General features: G+C 55.8%; 1 protein-coding gene and 1 long non-coding RNA gene across 11 annotated transcripts in view; one reads left to right on the plus strand and one right to left on the minus strand.

The window, feature by feature from the left end:
- Positions 1–19,925, plus strand: part of CACNA1E (calcium voltage-gated channel subunit alpha1 E) — an 80,672-nt gene that overhangs the window by 8,774 nt on the left and 51,973 nt on the right. For 8 of the 10 annotated variants that reach the window (XM_015869768.2, XM_015869770.2, XM_015869769.2 and 5 more), the window contains exons 2-8: positions 669–1,092; positions 7,194–7,460; positions 12,484–12,589; positions 12,900–13,039; positions 18,740–18,843; positions 19,340–19,492; positions 19,696–19,877. In XM_015869768.2, the coding sequence (XP_015725254.1) occupies positions 695–1,092; positions 7,194–7,460; positions 12,484–12,589; positions 12,900–13,039; positions 18,740–18,843; positions 19,340–19,492; positions 19,696–19,877 (1,350 nt within the window). In that variant the 5' untranslated portion in view covers positions 669–694. Of the gene's footprint in view, positions 1–668; positions 1,093–7,193; positions 7,461–12,483; positions 12,590–12,899; positions 13,040–18,739; positions 18,844–19,339; positions 19,493–19,695; positions 19,878–19,925 lie in introns of those variants that run through there. The other 2 variants (XM_015869767.2, XM_032446145.1) reach the window with 1 other exon arrangement.
- LOC107317273 lies at positions 16,612–18,023 on the minus strand. Its single transcript, XR_001556785.2, has 2 exons — positions 17,986–18,023; positions 16,612–16,739 (listed from the first exon to the last, which is right to left on the minus strand). It is a non-coding gene; the product is annotated as an uncharacterized LOC107317273 (long non-coding RNA).

Consider the following 19,925-nt stretch of genomic DNA (forward strand, 5'->3'; position numbering starts at 1 on the left):
CTGGAGCAGGGACCACCTTCCCGTGGTTGCCGGCTGTCAGATGCTCGGCGCTGCGTCCTCGTTAGCGCGCAGCCTCGTCAGCTCTCCTTAACAAAATGTTCTGGCATCCTCCCGTCTCTGCTTGTCACTTCTCCGAAGGGAACGGGGCTCGTTCCCCTGGCAGCGTGAGCCCTGTTTGCCAGGCGAAGGCACAGCTAATTATTTCTATTTATTTCTTCCGACTTCCTCGGTGTTTAATTTGATGGCTCTGCTTGATCTTTTTCACTCTCCTCCAAGCCTCAGGAGCGGCCAGGGCACAGAACGCATCCCTTGAGCTCATTGTGTGCATGGATTAAGCAAGCATGGGGCCTCTGCTCACATCCCTCTCATTTGGGACTGGCTCTGCTGCAACCCTGGCTTGTTTGGTTGTGTGCAAGAAAGCCACCTGCCCTAGTTCCTTTCCAGTACCCAAAGAGATGCTCTGGAGGGAAGTGGGGATGTGGAGCAGCAGTGATAAACCAGAGCAGTCAGACTAGGAGCATACCTGAAGTTGGTTAGGAGTTGGGTCCCAACCCAGCTTAGCTGATTCTGCTGTGTTTTTGCCCAGGAGAAACGAGACTTGCATAGAGGAAGGGAGGGAATTGTGGGGTTCAATGCCTCTGATCCTCTGCTGTCTTTGTGCCTTGCAGAGTGATGAGCTGTGCCCACTCCCAGGATGCTGGGTCTCAGCACGTGCTCCGTCAGCGCCCCGGGCAGGGCGGCTGAGCCGGCTGCATCCCCCCACTACGCACTGGCTCTGCCCGAGGAGGAGATGTGGCGTGAACACCGACTCGCCCTGATGCACAGCACCCAGTCCTGCAACCTGCTGGAGCCCCAGAGCCTGGCTGAGGTGCTGGTCTCACGTGCAGCCAGCTTTGATGCCCTCTACCAACCCCGAGATGCCGACGGTGACAGTGGCAGCACCTTGGACCTTGGGCTTGGCACCTACGTCCCCATCAGCCCCGATGTCATCAAGCGCCGTCGGGGAGGGCTGATCGAGCAGAGGGACATCATCAAGGCACACGAGGCACACAAGATGCAGAGCACGCCGCAGGCAAGGAGGAAGGAGTGGGAGTAAGTAGGGGGATGGGGCTGTCGGGGTGGGAGAAGTGGTCACAGCACAAACCTAGAGTGCTTTGTGTCACCCCAAAGAGCAGTCGGTGTCACCGGGCTCAGCTTCTAGGGTGCTTTCTTGGAGATGGAGAGGTAATGTGGTGCTGCACTGAAATCATAGGGTGTCCTCACTTGTGTCTGCCTAGCAGAACCACGAGAGTGGCTGCTGCGTGGCACCTTGCCCCACTGCCATCCAGCTGTGCCCTCTCTTGGGGCTGGCACTGTTTGGTTAGACACTGTCAGAGGTGACCCACAGACATATGGGCTCCGTGAGAGCGCTGCCTCATTATCCCCCGTGCCCTGCTGGAGCTGCCAGATGAATAAATCATGGGCAGGCAGGAAGCAGAGGGATGGCCTCGTTAATTGTCGGCTGGCGGCATGAGTTGCTGCAAGGGCTGCTCGCTAATTAACCGCCTGGATGGGGATGGCTGCAGATCCATCACTGTGCAGGGAGGGGAACCCGGAGCCCTTTGGCACAGGGGCTGCCCTTGCACAGACTCCTGGGGGTGGGTTCTCACTTTGTTTTGTGCTCTGGGGATGCACAGAATGCCCTGCGGGTCATGGATCCATGGCTGAACTGTGGGGATGTGCCCAGGTGCTGCGGCTCTTGGCTGAAACTAGATGGATGGCATGTAGGGGAGGAGGAAAATCAAATCGACTTCCTTATCTATAATTCTCTTTGTAGTGATGCGCTTTCTCTGAGATTGAATTTGCAGTGGGGTGTGCAGTGGGTTGCTCTGGGGTCATCTGCAAGATCTGGCTTGGCGTCTCAGGTGTATTAGGATAAAAACCCTATGGCAGGGGTGTTGCTGGGGGTCTTTGGGGTCCCTTCTGACCCAACCGTTCTATGGGTCTATGATTCTGTGAGGCTATGAGTCTGTCATTTATGGTGCTTCCTCCCCTTTTGCTCTGTCACGAGGGACATGAGCCCAAGTCAGTTACCAGCTCCCATTGTCCAGAGCCCCAGCCTGGTGCTCTGCCCTTCTTCCCTCTGTTTTGTCTCAAGTAAGCAAACGTGGAAACCTCTGAGTGTTTCTCCATGGCTGTAGCTCTGGGTTTGTGCATTTTCCATGGGACAAATAGAACAGAAGAAGCTGTGAAAAGGCGCAGGCTGTTGCTAGCAGCTCTCGGTGGCTCTTTACATCTCGACAATCTGAGATGCACACTCTGCATCCCAGATTACCAACAAAACCCACTTCTTTTCCCATTTTTTTTCTTCCTTGGTGCTGAAGGAGACAAAGGGCCCCGTTTGGCACCACCTGGGGTTCACTGGCTGCGGTGATGGAGGGCTGTGGGCACACCTGGGGCACCAGCAGTATTCCTACCATAGGATGACTTGAGGTGCATTGGAATGGCTATAGGATGACTCTCCCTGCCTGTTTTACCCCGCAAGAGCAGCAATGCAGGCAGCAGAATGAGCCGTGGATGCGCTGTCTCATTGCCTGGGGCAATGCCATATGGCTCTCGTTATGGTAATTCAGCCTCCAGCAGCAGATGAGCCCCGCATCCCTCCCAGGAGTGTCCCCCAGCCTTTATGGGCACACAGTGGGGCCGGGGGCTGTTCTCTGACCCGGGATGAACCCGGTGTCCTGGCAACGCCGCTGCATCCTCCCTGCATGGCTCTGAGCCTGGCTTTGGGCACACCCTGCAGGAATTCCCTGTCGGAGTGTGTGCAGGCAGCGCTGCGAAGCCTCTCCTGTTCCTGCATGGAACTGCACTTCCACGTTGCTGTGAATGCCATCCTGCTTTCTGGCCACCTTCAGCTCTCTCGTGTGGGTTGCAGTTCTTCAGCTCATCCTTCCCAATGCCTGAGGTGTTTGCTGCTGGAGGATACCAGCAGTTCCACCTTCTCCTGGCTCCTATCCAAGCAATGGGATCTTACCAAAGCTACCCTGTCTTGTTGCTTTAGGGATGGAGCTGGGCTTTCTGTCCCAGTTTCATGCATATAGCTGGGCTGCTGATGGTTTGATTTTATGGGTGGTGTAGTGCTCAGATAGGAGTTGGGCTGGGTGATGCTTATGGGTTGCTTCCAATTTGGGATACTCAGTGATTCCATGATTTGCAGGAGGCTTCTCAGCCATCCCACTCGTGGTGTTTGCCTGATGGGATCCAAGGATATTCCCTGTGCATGGGGAGCCCAGCACACACCTGCCTTTCTGGGGGCAGGAGGAGGTTCTTTCCCTCCCTCCTTCTTCTAGCTCCCCTTCCTTATGCTACCCACACCCATCCCTCAGCATGGCCATATCATATATTCAATCTCCTTAATATTATTTTCCCTCTGATCCCTCCCTCCCCATTCCCCAACCAGCCTCTCTGGAAATGTGATGCTCCAAACTGGACCCAGCTGAGAAGGGCTTGGCTTCAGAGCTCACTGGCTGGTACAGGCTGCTCTTGGCTAAGGGGAGGGGTCATGCAGAGGGGTTTTGGGGATGGAAATGGGTTGGGAATTCCTTTAGACCTAATGGAAAAGCAGGTGGGCAGCAGTTCTCTGGGTGTGGGGATTGCAGTGTGCCTGTCTGGAGCAGCCAGAGCTGTGAATGCCAATTAGAGCCTGACTTGCCAGGCTAAATAAAGCAGCAGGACACTCCAGGCAATTTATTAATGAGGAATTATTTCAGGGCTCTTCAGCCAAGCTGCGAAGCCTCGTGACCCAAGGCAGCGTGTTGCTGACGGCTGGGTGAGACCAAGCCCCTGAAGCACCTCACAGCTTCTGCATCCCCATAAGTGCTCAGGTCCAGAGCTGTTATTTGGTTGGCTTTAAACCTCTTCTCTTTCAGCTTGCTGTTGGACACACAGCATCCTCTGTTGGTGGATCTGATGGATGGGATGCTCCAGTCCCACCGCAGTGCAGTGTGGGGTGCAGTTGACCTGAAGGCTCGGTGTTGTATTTGTACCCTATGGTGATTTCAGGAGGTAAATCAGAGGTTGTTTGGGGGCATTTATGCACCCCAGGCACCTCAAGCAGGACTGGTGCCATGCTGTACCAGTGTGTCCGTGCTGCATTTTGCTCATCAGCTGTCAGATGTTCTTACAGACAGGGCTGGGGATGCTCTGGGCTGGGTGGTATTAGGGGAATGCTTGTGGTAAGGTTAGGGGGTGGTGGTGGAGTGCTGAGATGGGGCTGTGTCCAGCCATGGGGCTGCAGGGCTGGGCAGGCTCTGGCAAAGGGAGAGATGTCTCTTCCTAATCCTGCAGGTAATTAATCTGTTCTTGGAAAAAAACCCTTCCATTCCTGCATGGTTAAAAACATGCTTCTGAGTCAGAGCCACCCAGTCCCAGTTTGAAATTTGGCCAGAGCAACAGAGATGGTTCATTTGATCCTATTCCCCTCCCCTCCGTGCTTAGTAAAAGCCTTATCTATAAAGATAGATAATGAAATCACGGAGCCTCTTTCTAATAGGAGACCTGCCAAAGCAGAGTGTGTGCAATAGGGATGTGACCCTGGGCACGGCCAGGGGTGGGACGGGCTGAGGTTGGACCTGGGGGTTCTCAGAGGTCTTTTCCATCCCTAACAATCCTACGGTTCCACGCAACTTTCCTCCCGCAGCCCGACGCCGGGCGGAGCACCGCATGCTCGTATCGCATCGCTCTGCGGGCGGAGAGCGGCCAGCAGCCGCTAGATGGCAATGCCGGAGCGGAGCTCCGAGATCACCGCACCGCACGCTGCAGCCTGGGGGGCACCGGCCTCCGCCAGGGGAATGGGCTGCGTGCACCTCCTGATGCTGATGTGATGGGGAAAGCAGGGAGGAGGAGGTTCGCGTTTTGCTGTTGTCCTACAGCTGCGAGCCCCGCTCCTTCCCACCCCATCACCTCGCTGCCCTGTGTTGGTTTTCCTTCGCTTGCAACTCGAGGCAGCCCAGCACAGAGCTGGCTCCCGGTCCCCGTGCCGTGTTGAATCATGTAGGCATCAGCCTCGCTTCTCCCTGACTCACAGATCCCAGCGTGCTGGGGTGAGGGTCAAGCCGAGAGCGGCAATAAACATCCTGGGAAGCAGAGTCTGCAGCTCTTGGCACTGCCAGGACTTCTTTTGCTTTCAATCTTCTCTTAAGGAGCTGCTTTCTCATAAATATCCCATCCTTTAGCACCATCTGAACAGGAGAGAAGCTCCCAGCGGGGTCGTCCTGTGCTCTGCTCTGCTGCAGCGAATACAGAGCAGAGTGGAGAGCAAGGCCTGGGTACAGGGCATCCAGGTAAGGGGTGCAGCTGCTCGTGGGGCCAGGAGGAAGGCAGCGAGGTGCATATATGGGCTGGGCAGTGCTGCTGGTGTCTGGCCTTTCCCACTCCCACCCTTGGGTACCAGCTGGAGATGGGCATTGGGGAACGCCTGATGGGGATGGGAGGATGCTTGAGGACCCAGGGTCACTCCGGCTCGAGTGATTAACCCTGAACTTAATGAGCAGTGGTTGAGAGGTGGGATGAGCAGCACTGCTCCAGTGGCAGTGAGGAGGTGGTAATGGGAACGGCTTGCAGATCCTCACCGGTTTGGTTAGGGGGGCTGTTAGGGTGGCTGGTGAATTAAAGCCCTGCATGTTGGTAGGGGGACACCGGCTGGGTGCTGTGCTGGTGGCATAGCTGGGGGCTGGCTAACCCCCCCCCACCTGTTACATGGCCTATAGAGGAGAGCTGTGGATGGGTGCAGCAGATGGGTGTCCTGGTGTCTGGCTGAGGTCGGGGCAGCCATTCCACAACCTTTAAAATGCTAAATGCTCCTTTTGTCCTGCTAGGGTGGGTCTGATTCTTCTCCTTCCAGTAATACATTGTGACAACCTGGATCAAAAAGCCACCCTCGTGGGTGGAGGAGGGGATGCACAGGGAGAGCAGACCTTGTCCAGATGAGTTAATGACCTCCCTGATTAAGGGTTTTATTTGATTCTGTTTTATTAAGGTTTTACCCTAAGTTGCTACACAGCAAACGCGTGGGACGGGGATCAGGTGCCTGCTGCTGTGTTTTGCAAAGCAGGTCAGCGGTGCTGGGGGAAGAGCATGGATGGGGTGTGGGGCACCGCAGGGCTGTAGGGTGGGTGCTGATCCTGTGGGCACAGAGGGGCCAAGGGCACGGAGAACCCACGGACCCACTAGTAATGCTGAGGATGCACAGTTGTGAGCCGTTAGGCTGGAGGCTAATGGATATGGGGATATCAGGTGGATATGGGGACACGCTCCGACCCCATGGGATGGGATAGCTGGGGGCTGCCCCAGTGCCTGTGCACCAATCCCATAGACAAGTGGGGGGGATAGCAGAGCCCCAGTGCCCCGCTGGCTGCGGCCCCACTCACCCGAGAGACCCCGCGTGCCGAAAACCCCTTTGCGGGCATGGAGTGCTCCTTGCAGCGAGGGGTGGGGGGGGGGGCTCCGCGTCGCCTTTGTTCCCTGCAGACCCTCCCCTCGCCGCTGCCTTCCCTTTGCAGCAAGCAGCTCGTCGCTTGCCAAAAGAATGCACTGGATGGAGCGAGCGAGCGAGCCCGGCGTGCGTGCGCGTGTGTGCGCGCCCGCCCGTGTGTGTTGCAGCCGACTTCATTAAAGGCAGCCAGTCCCGAGCTGCAGAGGCGCGGCAGCCTCGGGTTCCGCGGCCCCGTTTTCCTGCAGAAAGCCGACGTCCATCCCTCGGCTGCAGCGGGGCCTGCAGCGGGGCCGGGGGGCTCCCGGGGGAGCTGCAGAAGATGGAGGCGGCGGGAGGAAGTTGGCCACTTGGCTTCAACTAGGCTGGATCGCGCTGCAACCTGTTCGCCGGCCTCCCCCTGCGCTGTGCTGGGTGCTGTACCGAACGGCGGTGGGGTTGCGGTGGGGCTGGGTGGAAGGGCTCCGAGCCCCCCTGGGTTGGGCTTGGGGGTCCCAAAGGTTTGGATCTGGGGGCGGTGGGGGAAAGGATGGGGCTGATACCCCCCCCCGCGTTGTGCCGCTCCCTCTCCGCGATGCTCTCCCGGAGGGATGCGGGAGCGACGGGGATGAGCATCACCGGAGAAGAGGAGGAGGAGGAAGGAGCCCCGCAGCCCCCCCTTGTTCTCCCCCCCCCCCCGCCACCTCGGCGGTGCCGCTCGGCTCACCTGTGCGCTTTCTTGCAGGATGGCTCGCTTCGGGGAGGCGGTGGCTGGCAGGCTGGGCTCCGGGGATGGGGGCTCCGAGCAGAACCGCAGCCGGCAAGGAGCCGCTGCTCCGGCGGGAGGGTCCCCGGGAGCCTTCAAGCAAACCAAAGCGCAGCGAGCCCGGACTATGGCTCTCTACAACCCCATCCCTGTTAAACAGAACTGCTTCACAGTCAACAGATCGTTGTTCCTCTTTGGGGAAGATAACATAGTCAGGAAATACGCCAAGAAGCTCATCGACTGGCCATATCCTTTCTGCACCCCCCTGCGAGCCCCCCCTTGCTCCCCGTGCCCGGATTTGCCTTGGTGGCTGCACAGGACACGTGTGCAGAAGCAGCCGGCAGGTAAGCGCCTGCCTTCTGCTCTCCTTTGGCGTGTGGAGATGGGTGCCCTGGCTCCGTCCTCGGGGATGCTCTCCTCACCCTATTGCTGCTGCCCCCCCATCACTCCATCACACAGGGGGAACAGAGCCCCTTTCCCCCTCCCAGCTGACCCCAGCCCCTCCTGAGGCTTTGGATCACCCCTATGCTGCCCAGGGGCTCACTGATCCATTTTTGGCTTTAGGATGCGTGTGGCTGGTGGGGGTTCTGCTTCCCTACCCAGAGCCCCCATCCCACTGGGGACAGCCCCCCCCCCCGCAGCCTGGCACACTGGGCACGAGCATGGCTGCCCTTACTCCGCAGCCCCATCCCACCCTCTGGAAGTGGGGTGCCCCCTCCCTGTGCTGCACAGAGGTGCTGACTCCCTCTGACTCCTGCTGTGTCTGCTCCAGGGATCGCCCCAGGAATACACCGAGCGGAGGGCATGAATCTCCCACTCCTTTCTCTGCTCCCCCATCCTTTTGCACCCCTCGTGCATCTCTTTCCCCTCCCACCTTCCCTGCAGGCGCCCTGGGAATTGTGCTTGGTCCCCAGCCCTGCTGCATGTCCCTCTCCATCACACCTCTGCCCAGCACCCCGTTCCCCTCCCAAACCCACTAACTTCCCCACGGCCACGCTTTGGCTCCAGGACCCTCCCCGTAGCGCTCTCTGCAGTGGTGATTATGTGCAGCTCTCATCATCGCTTCCTCTCCCTGCAACTTGTTGGGTAACTTGCTGGCTCCTTGGGATGGAGGTGCCCAGCAGATATGGGGTGACTCACTGCAACAGGTGCCCTGGGGACGCCTGTGGGTCTGTCACCCCATGCTGAGCCTTGCTGGGGGCATAACCCTGTGTATTGATGCACTGCAGCCTCTGGGTTCACTCCCTGGGCCTGCTGGGGGTCCAGCTGTGCCATAGGAGTTCAGGGCACTGTGGGATGGGGGCAGCTTTGTTGAATCCCTGCCATGCCATGCCCAGCCCTGTGCTGGGTGCAGAGCATCAGCAAGGCAGCAGCTGCACTCGGAGCACTGCAGGGTGCTCTCTGGGCCGCTGGCTCTTGTTTTCCAGAATATGCCAAATAATTCATGTGCTTTCCCAGCATGATGTGGGAGGGCTCTTGCTGCTTGGCTGTCCCTCTGAGCCGGGCTATGGGCTGGGGTCCCACAGCAGTGCGGTGCTCACCCGCTGGTTGGTGCATGGCCAACCGTGCTGCAGCAACCCTATGATGTTATTCCTCCCTAGGACTTGCATTGCAGGAGGGAGGTGGGTTCGTTTGTTAATCTATACTAATTTTTTTCCTCCCCAAAGAAGGGGCACGTTCCTAGGCAGGTGTGTGGAGTGGGAGCTGCATCTTGGTTGCGGTGCCATGCGTGGCTGCCATCTCTTTCCAGGAAACTCGCCCACCCCAGGGCTTGTTGTGCACTGAGCTTTTCAGGGCTTGGCTGCAGGCAAAGCTTTTTGGTGACGGGTTTGTGCCCACTGTGAGATGGGCTGGAAAATAGGGACCTTTGGATGCTTGTTGTATATGCTGGGTCAAGTGGAACGACCTCTTGTAAGACTTGCATGAGGCTGAGCTTTGTTTGGTGGAGAGGAGCTTGGTGCCACCTCAACTTGTGCTACACCAGGATGTCCCAAATGCCGTGCTAGCATCTTTGGGCTGTGCTAACCTTGTAGTGAGGTCTCCTTGGATGGAAGCAGTGTGGCTGTGGTGACGTTGGCCAAGAATGGTGCTCTCCTCTTGGAAGTGGTGCAGCAGGGCCATGAGATGTGAGCACCTGGCTGCAGCCCGCTGCCCAGCATTGTACCTGAGAGTGCTGGGCTCGTGGGCCAGAGGGGGCTGGGATGGGGTGAGGGGAGGGTGGAGGCTCTTCTTCACCCAGCTCCAGTTGACTAGGTAATAGGGCTAAAAATAACGGGTGATTCAGGCCTGGATATCTGCTGGGTAACTGCATAATTATAACCAGCAGCCTCTGCAGTTTGGCTTCCCAGTGTAAATAGGGATGATGCATGGAGGGGAAGGAGGAGAAACACAAGGAACAGGGCTTGGGATTCGGCTTCACGGGGAGAGCCTTTGCTGAGAGCTCTGCTACCTCTTCTGGAGCTGCTCTTTTTGGGTCTTGGTGCTCCAAACACGAGGCAGCCTCTGGCTCGGCTGCAGGAACGTCTCCTCTTCCCTTTGCTTCTCCCCTCCTCCTGAAGCACAGCCTCGCTTCTCCCACTGATGGCCAGGTCTTGAGCCCTGATTTCATTTGTTCTCTGCCTGGAAAGCTGCAATTCAGTTAGTGCACGAGATGGGCTGCAACTCCGCTCTATCTGCTCCGTCCTTCATCCACTTAATCGCATTTGACACGATCCTCTCCCTCCCCAGAAGAACCAGATGACACGGGGTGCTGCCGGCTCATCCCCAGCACACCATCCCCAAAGCATCATCCCAGGTGACCTCCCCGTGCCCATGGCTTTCCACTGCACTGATGGCCGTGTTGCTGATGGCCCATTGCTGCCTCATCCCATGAGGGATCCATGCTTTGGTGCACCTCACGTGGCAGTGATTTGGGGTGAGTGGGTGTCCCCCACCCGGGCAATGAGTGTCACCTGGGGACACCGCAGCCTCTTTGGAAGAGCATCGCCATGCTGTGCTACTCGGGAACATCTCCCCTCCACCAACCCAGGCTGCTTTCTGTGCCCTTCATTCATCGGATTGCTTAAAATGTTTTCTTTGGGGAGGGGCGAGTAGGTGTAATGGCAGGGCCATCTCTCTGACAGCCGGGGAGAGAGAGGCTGCCTGTCAGATGGTGAATTTAAACAGAGGCAGCTGTTGTCATGGTGATGCCAAGTTGCATCCTGTTGCCTTGGCAGCCAAAGTTAAAAAACTGATGTTAAGGCAGGAGAATCACATGATGCCGTTCTTTTTTGTTTGAGAAAAAAAAAAAAAAGAAAAAGAAAGGAGGGGGTGAATAGGAAAAAAAAAAGGAGAGAGGGCTGGGAGACCCAGTGCTGAACGAGGAGCACTTTGTGGTCATTGCTCTGTCTGGGTGCCTCCTGCTTTCCTGCTGAGGACCGAGAGATGGGCATATGGGGCAGGGGAAGGGCTGTGTTTGTGTGTGGATGGTGGCTTGGGAGCAGCAAGCCCAGGGGTGTAGGATGTGAAGATCCATCACATACACACGTGGGGAGCGTGGAAAAGCCTGCAGTGCAGCAGGTCCTGGGTGGAGAATGGAGACTGCCATTTGTAGGAGATGCTGGAGCAGGGTGGAATCACTCCTGCCCTTTGGAGATACCCAGGTGGCTTCTGCCTTTTTCTTCTGCTCCTTCATGCCTGAAAGCTGGGGGAGGTTCCTGCTGGGCAAGGGGGTGAGGAGGGCTCCCTGCAGCTCCCACACCTCACCCGGATCCATAGATGGATTCATCCATCCACTTGGTGAGGTCCAACTGCTTGGCCAGGTCACATCACTGGGCCACCAGCATTGCAAATCCATCTTTGTGCTCTCCTCGTGAGCAATATCTCCTGGGTGGGGAATACAGGCAAGTTTGGCTTCTCCATCACCATCACACATCTGCCTGCACAGTGATGGTCATGGGGATGTTGCTTGGGGACGCTGTGGCATCAGGCACCCTTTTCTCCACCCTGGATGGGAACCGGGCTTCAGGTGTGCCTGGGGATTAGCAGACTTGCTAAGGAAACCAGTCAGCTGCTCAGGGGCGAGGGCATGGGGAAAGGAGATAAATCAATAAGAAAACCTATTTTTGTCGGCTCCCTAATGATCTGCCCGGAGAAGCCAGACGAAGGAGGAGGAGAAGGCTGAAGAGAGATGGGTTTTCATTACCAGCCTCTCAGGGAGGTGAACGCAGTGCTGAGATCTGGGGGGCTGGGAGGTCGGCAATTAGACACCTAATGAGAGAGGAAAGGCTGTGAGAGCACCACCCTGCCCTGAGCTGGGAGGACACTTGGTTCCCCAGTAGGTGAGGGCACTGCAGCAGGGAGGAGGCAGAGGTGGTAAATGCCTTTGCTGAGGAGCTCAGGGTGTTCTTAGGGGCTGACCATGCTGTTCCCTCCCTTCTTGGCTTGACAGTGCCAGGGGACCCACACTGCAGCTGCCCCTCCAAAGCTCTGTGTTAACTGATCACAGACTTTCAGGAAAATGAAACAACAGACACCAAATAGGCTTGTGGTCGAGTGCTGCATCCTCTGTGTTAGCTGACGTTTGTGGGTAGGGAGTAAAGAAAGAAGGCAATAGAATCCTTGCTGGAAGGAAGCCTTGAGGGGAAAGTTTTTCAGTGCTGGCCGAATGTGGGGAGATGCTCTGGATGCTCTGCATGGAACCTGCGTGCTGCAGAGAGCTCCCCTGGTGTGTTTTTAACTTATCAGCCATTAATTTCCCTGAGTGGCCTTTCAAATGTTTTGGCTGAAGCTGCTCTGGCTTCTATCCCTAAACACATCCCAGCTCCACTGAGCCGGGCTGCCTGCCCATGGCAGCTCTCCTGGACAGGGCCGTGACAGTAGTGATGTGGCCGCAGGGTTTTGGCAAGGTGCACGAGGTGCTTGGTGGTTGGTGGGTGGCCACTGATGGAAACCACAAGGATTTGGTCTGGGTGCTTCCCTGCTGTGATTCTGCCCTTCTTTTCCTCTGTGATGGGTGGCCAAGACGGGAGTTTCCATGGCAAGTGCTCAGCTTGGTGTCATGCCTGGCTCTACAATGCACAACCCCCGACAGTGCACAACCCCAGACTCTTTCTCAGATGAAGCCCAGCCTGGTCACAGCTCAACTACCCACCTCCATGCTCACATCTATCCCCTGGGCACCCACTGCAGGTGCCATCCCAGCAAAGCTATAGGGGAAAATGGGGTATCTGTGGGGAGGCTGGGGGGCTGGTGGCTCCATCCCTCTTCTCTGCTCCTTGACTTCTCCCACTCCCTTCGAGTATATGATCCTGGCAACCATCATTGCCAACTGCATCGTGCTGGCCCTGGAGCAGCACCTCCCGGAGGACGACAAGACACCAATGTCACGGAGACTGGTGAGCATCCTTGTCGGGGCCCCTTTTCTACCAGATGATTTGAGCTCATTTTGGGGTGGTGGGTCAGGAGGTGGAAGGTGGGTCCAGGAAGTTTTAAAGACCCTAAGAAATGGCACAGAAGTAAGTCACAGCTCTGCATTTCTTGTCTTCAAACTGATGCTGTCTGAGGAAGGGCTGGGGAAGCTCCCAGATGAGGAAGCCGGGATGGGATATGGGATGGGGTTGCTGCAAGGTGAATCTGCTCTCATGTGAAATGCTTGGTGATGTGTGCACTGTGCCCTCTCACTGTGCCCCTGATTCCTCTCTGCAGGAGAAGACGGAGCCATACTTCATTGGGATTTTCTGCTTTGAGGCTGGGATTAAGATTGTGGCTCTGGGCTTTGTTTTCCACAAGGGCTCATACCTGCGCAATGGCTGGAACGTCATGGACTTCATCGTGGTCCTCAGTGGGTGAGTCAGGGGACACCGATGTGTGGGCACAGGGCTTGTCCTGGTGGTGACATGAAACTTGAGGGGGGCTGCAGCTCCAGGTGATACTGGCTCAGCATGTGGGATCCGTGCTGGGGGTGGTGATGCATGAGCTGCGCTAGGTGCTGGTTGTCACTGCTTGTGTCACCTGCTGGGGTCGTGGCCCAGATTCAAGTCTTGCTTGGGATACGATGAGCTGCGCTGGTGACGCAAAAAGAAGTGAGCAGGTGTCGTTCGTTGGGCTTGCACTGACTGATGGTGGCTATTGGCTTGAGCAGAAGCAGCTCAGGGAAACTGAGGCATGGGAACCTCAGGTATCTGGGATCCCTGTAGAGCTGTTGGCTACAGTCCCATCTCCTGGTATGGTTGGCATACGTGGGATGTGGCATCAGTTTGTTGGAGGAAGGGGGACAGTGAACCTGCTGCTTGGGACGTGGCGATGGGCATTGTGTGCCCACAGTGGCATGGCATGGGTGAGGAGTGTGCTTGTTGGAGACGCCCTGGTTGGAAGGATGGGTCGTCCTGGTGGCATCTCTGGGGTGATGCAGGGACTGGTGAATGGCTGGAAATGCCCATGGGCTGCCGGCTGGCCTGAGCATCCTTTGGGGCTCAGCCAAGGGGAAATGCCACGTTTGAGCTGGGAGCTCCACCGTGAGCCTCTCGGGCGGATCGGGGTGAGCCGGCTGCAGCCCAGCCCGTGCTGAGTCAGCGCTCAGCAATTACTCACACGCTGGCATCGCCGGCTCCTGCCTGCACTGGGCCCTGTGCCAATGGAGCGAGCGGCCGTGCAGGGCTGCTGTTGTGCCCACAGGGTGCCAGCCCCCAGCATTATGGGACATGCAGAGTCCGCTTCACCGCCGTGCCCTCTTACATCCTGCTTTTGGCTCAGACAGATGGAAACCCCTCCCAGAACTGCCCGTGCAGCTCTCGCTCTGAGAGTTGCGTGTGACAGTGACAGCTTGCCTCCCTGCCAGATAAACCAGCGCGTGTGTGTTGAGTGTTCTGTGTTATCAGTGGCTTTCTGCAGCGAGCGGTGCCGGGCTGCAAAGCGGCTCGCAGGCAGCCGTGGGAGGGGCACGTGCTGTGATGGGAGGGTGGCAACGTCGGAGCGCCGCAGCGGCCTCGTGAGCGCAGCTGTGGACTAAGACTTGATGGATAGGTCTGGCCAGATGTCTTTGGGCTGGGGAGAATGAATGTTCTAAGGGATGCATGGAGATGCCTGGGGTGCATTGGGGTGTTGTGAGTGTCCTCAGGATGCACCGAGTGCTTTGGGATGGTGATGCACAATGTCCATGGCAGTGGTGTGCATCCCGATGTACCACTGTTGCTGGTGACATGTGGTGCTCTTTCTTTTAGCATTCATTTAGCCACGTAAATCAGGGAGGTGCTTTATGAGGGTGGCACTGTGGCCCAGGTGCTGTGTTGGGGTGCCTGTGGGCAGCAGGCACAAATTAGCCTAACGATGGGCTGCTAAACATGAGCGGCCTCCTGGGACCCCATGCAGGATTGGATGGCACCAACGCGGGTTCAACTGGTGTTTGCTTCTTATGTCAATAAACCCAGATTTTTCATCTCGGTGGAAATCAACGCCCACCCCAAACTCCCTAATGCTAAAGCTTCCACTGGGGAACTAATAGGCGCATTTGTAAACCCGCTCCATTTGTAACCTGTGGTTTCTAAATCATCATCGCTGCCTGAAAAACAGCCCGTTCTCCCCCAGCCAAATATATTTTTCTCAGAAAACGTGCATGAAGTACCTTCATGCATTGTGGAGCAGAACAGAGTGGAGATGGGGACGGCGCATGTTGCCCTGGGGATGCTCACCTGGTGTGCTTTGAAGCTGGGCTTGGGACCTGCTTGGTGCAGTGATCAGGGCCATGGTCAGTTCTTTACTTGCAGCCCTGGGAGGGAGATGCTGGAGCTGGATGAACTGGTGATGGAGCATCACCTCCCTGCACATGGGGTGATCCTGCTGTTAGTGTAAGGAATAAAAAAGCACGATCAAAAAGCAGCTTAGAACAGACTGGAAGGAGCCCTAACACCACAAGAATGGGTTAGCAGAATGGCTTAGATGTCATCTATCTGTACAGGGGAATGGGATTTTAGGCTGCTCGCCTTGGTTATCTTCTTCCCTTTTTTCCTTTAGATTTTGGCCATTCCCCCAGCACAGTGATTCCCCATCTCCTGTCCCCAGCTCTTCCTTTCCAGGACAATTAGTAAAGTGTTTGGTCTTTCGTTTGGATGAATAATTGATTCCCGAGCTCTGTGAATGATTCATGGGCCATATGCCATGGCAACAGGATGTGCCTGCCACCGGCACCTCGCACAAAGGGCAGACTGCAAGCATCAGGGATGCGTTAGAGCCAGGGGGCTTTGGGGGGGCCCTGTGTAGGGGCAGGGCTGTGCTGTGGGTTTGGGAACACAGGCATCCCCCCCATCTTGCTCCAGGGATGGCTGGGGAACCTGAGCGGTCACCCTAATGCTCCCATCACTTTCAGCTCAGGGTTTCCTGGAGCAAAGTGCTGTTTTGGTGCCGTCTGAGATGGGACCTGCAGCTCTGCAGCCTCACAATACACTTGTGTTGCGGCCCCAAAACCTAGAAAGAGTGTGGAAAAAAAAGGACAGAGGCTTTCAGGTTGTACAGCATCCCCAGGGCTGGGCTGCTGAGTGCATCTGTCTGGGTGTAACATGCACTAATCACAGTGATCTCTGCAGAGGAGGGGTCGGTTCGCCAGCCAGGAAGGGTTAGAATGGGCTAAATCCATCAGGTCCCTTCCTGTGAGCTGTTTGACCAGTCTATTAATTATGCACTCATCTCCCTCATAGAGTCAGGTGGCGGTTCAGGCCTTGAGGGGCCTTTCCACTTAATTATAAATATTAATTTATGTGCCAGCCAGCACCCTGCCTGGCCCAGATTTGGAGCTGGGATTTGTCTGGCTGCACTGGCGGTTCACTACCACCCTTGTGTGGAACCACTGGGGGATGTTTAATTCAGCTGCTCTGTGAGGTCAGCATTTGCTTGGGCTCCTTGCTAGGAAGCACGGCCCAGTGGTCCCCAATGCTGAGGTTCATGCTAGGGTTATTGAGGATATTTCCAACAGGGTGATGATGCAGAGCTGGGTGCACCAGAATGGCTTTGTAACCATTGGACATGGCTTGTGCCATACCCAGCGCACATCACATTGATCACCACTGAGTTTGAAGATGGTTTCCCCACTCAGGGTCTCATCTCTTGCTCCGGGGGCTGCAGATAAATAATACAAAATAACCCCCCAGGTTGCAAACACAAAGCATTGGATTTTCTTTTCTAATATATATATTTTTTTTCTCCAAAGCGTGTTTTTGTCTGCTGGTGATTGCTCGCTATTCAATTATACTTTGCGGATTAGCATATATTTCCCATCCTGCCTCCTCTCTCATTTGCATCCTTCCAATAGATCCTCTCTGCTCCTTTCTCCACCTGAAGTCTCTCTTCCTCCTTCCTTCCGAAGAAGCAGAGCTCGCCCCTTTGCCTAGGTGACCTATAAAAACGCCTTCACTTCTTCTTTTCTTCCTTTTTTTTTTTTTTCTCTCTGGTACATATGATGAAAAGCATGAGATCATTGGGATTTTTATAGCCCAATCTGGCAGCTTTTTTCAGATAACTTGGATGGTGAGATGTAATTTTAGTTTGGGTCCTTGCCTAAAAATAAAGAATAATTATTAGTACATCAGACGTGGATATTGTAAGTGTTGGGGAAGGCTTGAATTGTTCTGCAGATAGCAGAGCTGCTGCGCTGCACAAGCACTGAACTCCATCCCATCCCCAGTGGGATGCTTGGTGTTGCTGCTGCCCAACCCTGGGGCGATGCTCCCTTAGCAGGCTTGGTGATGCCATGGTTTTCTCCCTCGCTTTTGGCTTTGAACTCTTGCTTCCAATTTCACTTTGGTTTATTGTAGCTGATGAAGCTTTGCATGTTCTGGTGGCAGTTTTAAAAGGGAGAAGGAAGGCTGCAAAACCAATGTGATATGGGTCTGACTGTGTGGTTTCAGAGCCAGGTTTTCCCCTGAGCAATTTGGCCTGGGGAGGTGAGGAGCAAGTGGTGAAAACAACGTGGAGCAGAAGTGGGTCGCACCGTGCTGTGTGGGTCATGGCACCAAAAAGGCACGTGTAGAGGTTAACGAGCAATTAACTGATGTTGAGTGAGACATCCAGAGCAGGAGGTTTTTGGGTGTACAGGAGAAGCTATCAGGGAGAGGCAATGTCTTTTATTAGAGGCTTGGAGAAAGCAGACAGAAACCAGGCTCGCGTGCCTGAATGCTTGCTTGCTTTTTCCAGCACCTCAAATGGTCTAAATTTAGTCCCATGCAGCTGAGACCCTGCACTGGGCTGCGCGGATGCTGAGCAGGAAGGATGCATAGACACCTTCGATCAGGAGAAACATCAGCAGTGGCACTGCTATGCTTGGTGATTTTTCTGACCCACCCCCTCCATGACACAGCTTGTGATGTCCCTTGTCCCCCTGCGAGGACAAGGAGCACGTCACCTTGCCACAGAGGAGTCCCATTCTTAGCAGCTAATTTGGAGCGCGGTGGAAGCTCGCCCTGAAATCGTGTGAACCTTGCCTGGAGGCTCCTCGCCAAGGCTGAGCCCTTCAGACAAATCTGGGTTAGCAGAGGACTTTGCAGCCCGGGTGCTCAGCTCCTCGCTGTGTTTGCTTCCAGAGAGCTGGGGTGTCTGACCACTGCTGGGAGCTGGGGGGATGCTTGGTGCTGTGTGCCACCAAGGGTGCAAGAGCTGGATGTGCCATGGGTGAGCAGCTCAGTGCACTGGGGCTGTGGGTGCTGTCGGGGTAATGCAGGGACAGGTTTGCTGCCCACCCCTTCTGCAAGCAGCCTGGTAAGCCAGTAAGGAGGAAGAGGAGAGTTGGGAAGCGGGTGGTACCAACCTGCTTGCGTTGTGGTGCCGGGTATCCTAGGAAACCAATCTGCCTTTTGGGGGTGGGCTGGGACCTACGTACCTCGGGGAGCATGGCAGGGAACGTGTGCTAATTGCTCCGTGCACCAGAGAGCCGCTCTGGCCTGTAATTAGATGAATTAGTGGAACAATGACCCAATTTCCCTCAGTTTTTTGGATTGCCGCAAACATCCCTGAGGTTGCTGCCACCCTCTGTTCCACTCTTTGCCCCCCGATCCCTGGTTCTACCTCCTCATCCTCTTCCTCACTCAGCCCATATGGGATTGACCACCTGCCCTGGTGACGTGCTCTGTGCTCTCAGTGTCCCCTCTCACTATGGGCACCTTGGGCACTGCCAGTCTCACAATGTACTGGTTCCCCTCTGTCCCAGTTTGTTTTGCAGAGATGTTTTTTCTGTTTTAAAAGCAAACTCTGGAGTCCTTTCTGTGCTTTCCAAGGGCATCAAATTTTCATTACTGTATATTTTTGCGAGGCTTTCGGCTTGTTCCCTAAGGAAGCACCACATGTTGAAGGAGCTGATGCAGCTGATGGCTCCACGTGTGATTGGGGTCAAGAGTTGGCCACGGGCCCCATCCTCAAGTGGCATGTGGGCTTTGGGGAGGTGTCAAGAGTACCCGCACTGGGTCCTGCTGGTGGGGACTGCTTCATTGGATGGGAAGCAGGTTCCCAGTACCCAGCCCTGCACTATGGGGCTGTAATCATGCTTTCTTTGTGTCTACCTGCAGCATCCTTGCCACCGCTGGAACACACTTCAACACGCACGTGGACCTGCGCACCCTGCGGGCCGTGCGTGTGCTCAGGCCTCTGAAGCTCGTCTCGGGCATTCCCAGTAAGTTGGGGGCTCCCAGTTCTCCTCTGCTTCCCATCTGCCTTGAGTTGCAAGGAGACCTCATGCCACTTTGGTGACGTGGTGTGGAACTGGGAGGAGAGGCAAAGCTCCCTGCTGGCCCTGGTGCCATGTCCTCTCCTTTGACCCAGTGGAGCTTTGGTGCATCCTGCTACAGGGCTCAGCTCCGTGGCCAGGAGGTGGTGGGTGGATCCTTCCAGGGGATATTTCTTTTATTTTGGTCAAGATTTCCTCTGCAGGAATGGAGATAAATAAAGAAACCAGACTGCTACTGTGGCTGAGCCTCCCTCCCCTGGGTACCCAACAAGCACCGGGTAGTTCCCCCTACCCCACTAGCTGTTGGTGTGGAGGGAACTGGGGTGCCTGGTTTGGGATGTTGTGCTAGGAAACGATGGATGCACCATCTGTCCCACTGCCTATAGGGTGCATGTGTCCCAGGTATGGGCTGCTGATTTGACCTCCCTCTTTTCTCCTTCAGGCCTTCAGATTGTGCTGAAATCCATCATGAAGGCCATGGTGCCTCTGCTCCAGATCGGCTTGCTGCTCTTCTTCGCCATCCTCATGTTTGCCATCATCGGCCTGGAGTTTTACAGTGGGAAACTGCACCGAGCCTGCTACACAAACAATTCAGGTGAGGGAGGCATCCTGGGTTGGGCACAGTGCTCTGCTATCCACGTGCTTATGCAGTGACCACCAGGGGCTGTGACCTGCATTTTGCTTTGTACACTGCGAGCATCCCTTGGTTGCCCATTTGCCCCCAGGTTCTCCCCCATTTCTCACCCCCATTCCAATGGATATTTATAATAATTATAATATATAATTGTGTGCTTGCAGGTGAGCTGGAGGAGCTGGACCCTCCCCACCCCTGCGGGGTGCAGGGTTGTCCGCCAGGCTATGAGTGTCGGGAGTGGATCGGTCCCAATGATGGGATCACGCAGTTTGACAACATCCTCTTTGCTGTGCTGACCGTCTTCCAGTGCATCACCATGGAGGGGTGGACCACAGTTCTGTACAATGTGAGTCAGGGGCTTTTGGGGGCAGCTGGGTGTGGGGATATGGGGGTT

Source organism: Coturnix japonica, chromosome 8 (genome assembly GCF_001577835.2).
Source record: "Coturnix japonica isolate 7356 chromosome 8, Coturnix japonica 2.1, whole genome shotgun sequence".
Lineage (NCBI taxonomy): Eukaryota > Metazoa > Chordata > Aves > Galliformes > Phasianidae > Coturnix > Coturnix japonica.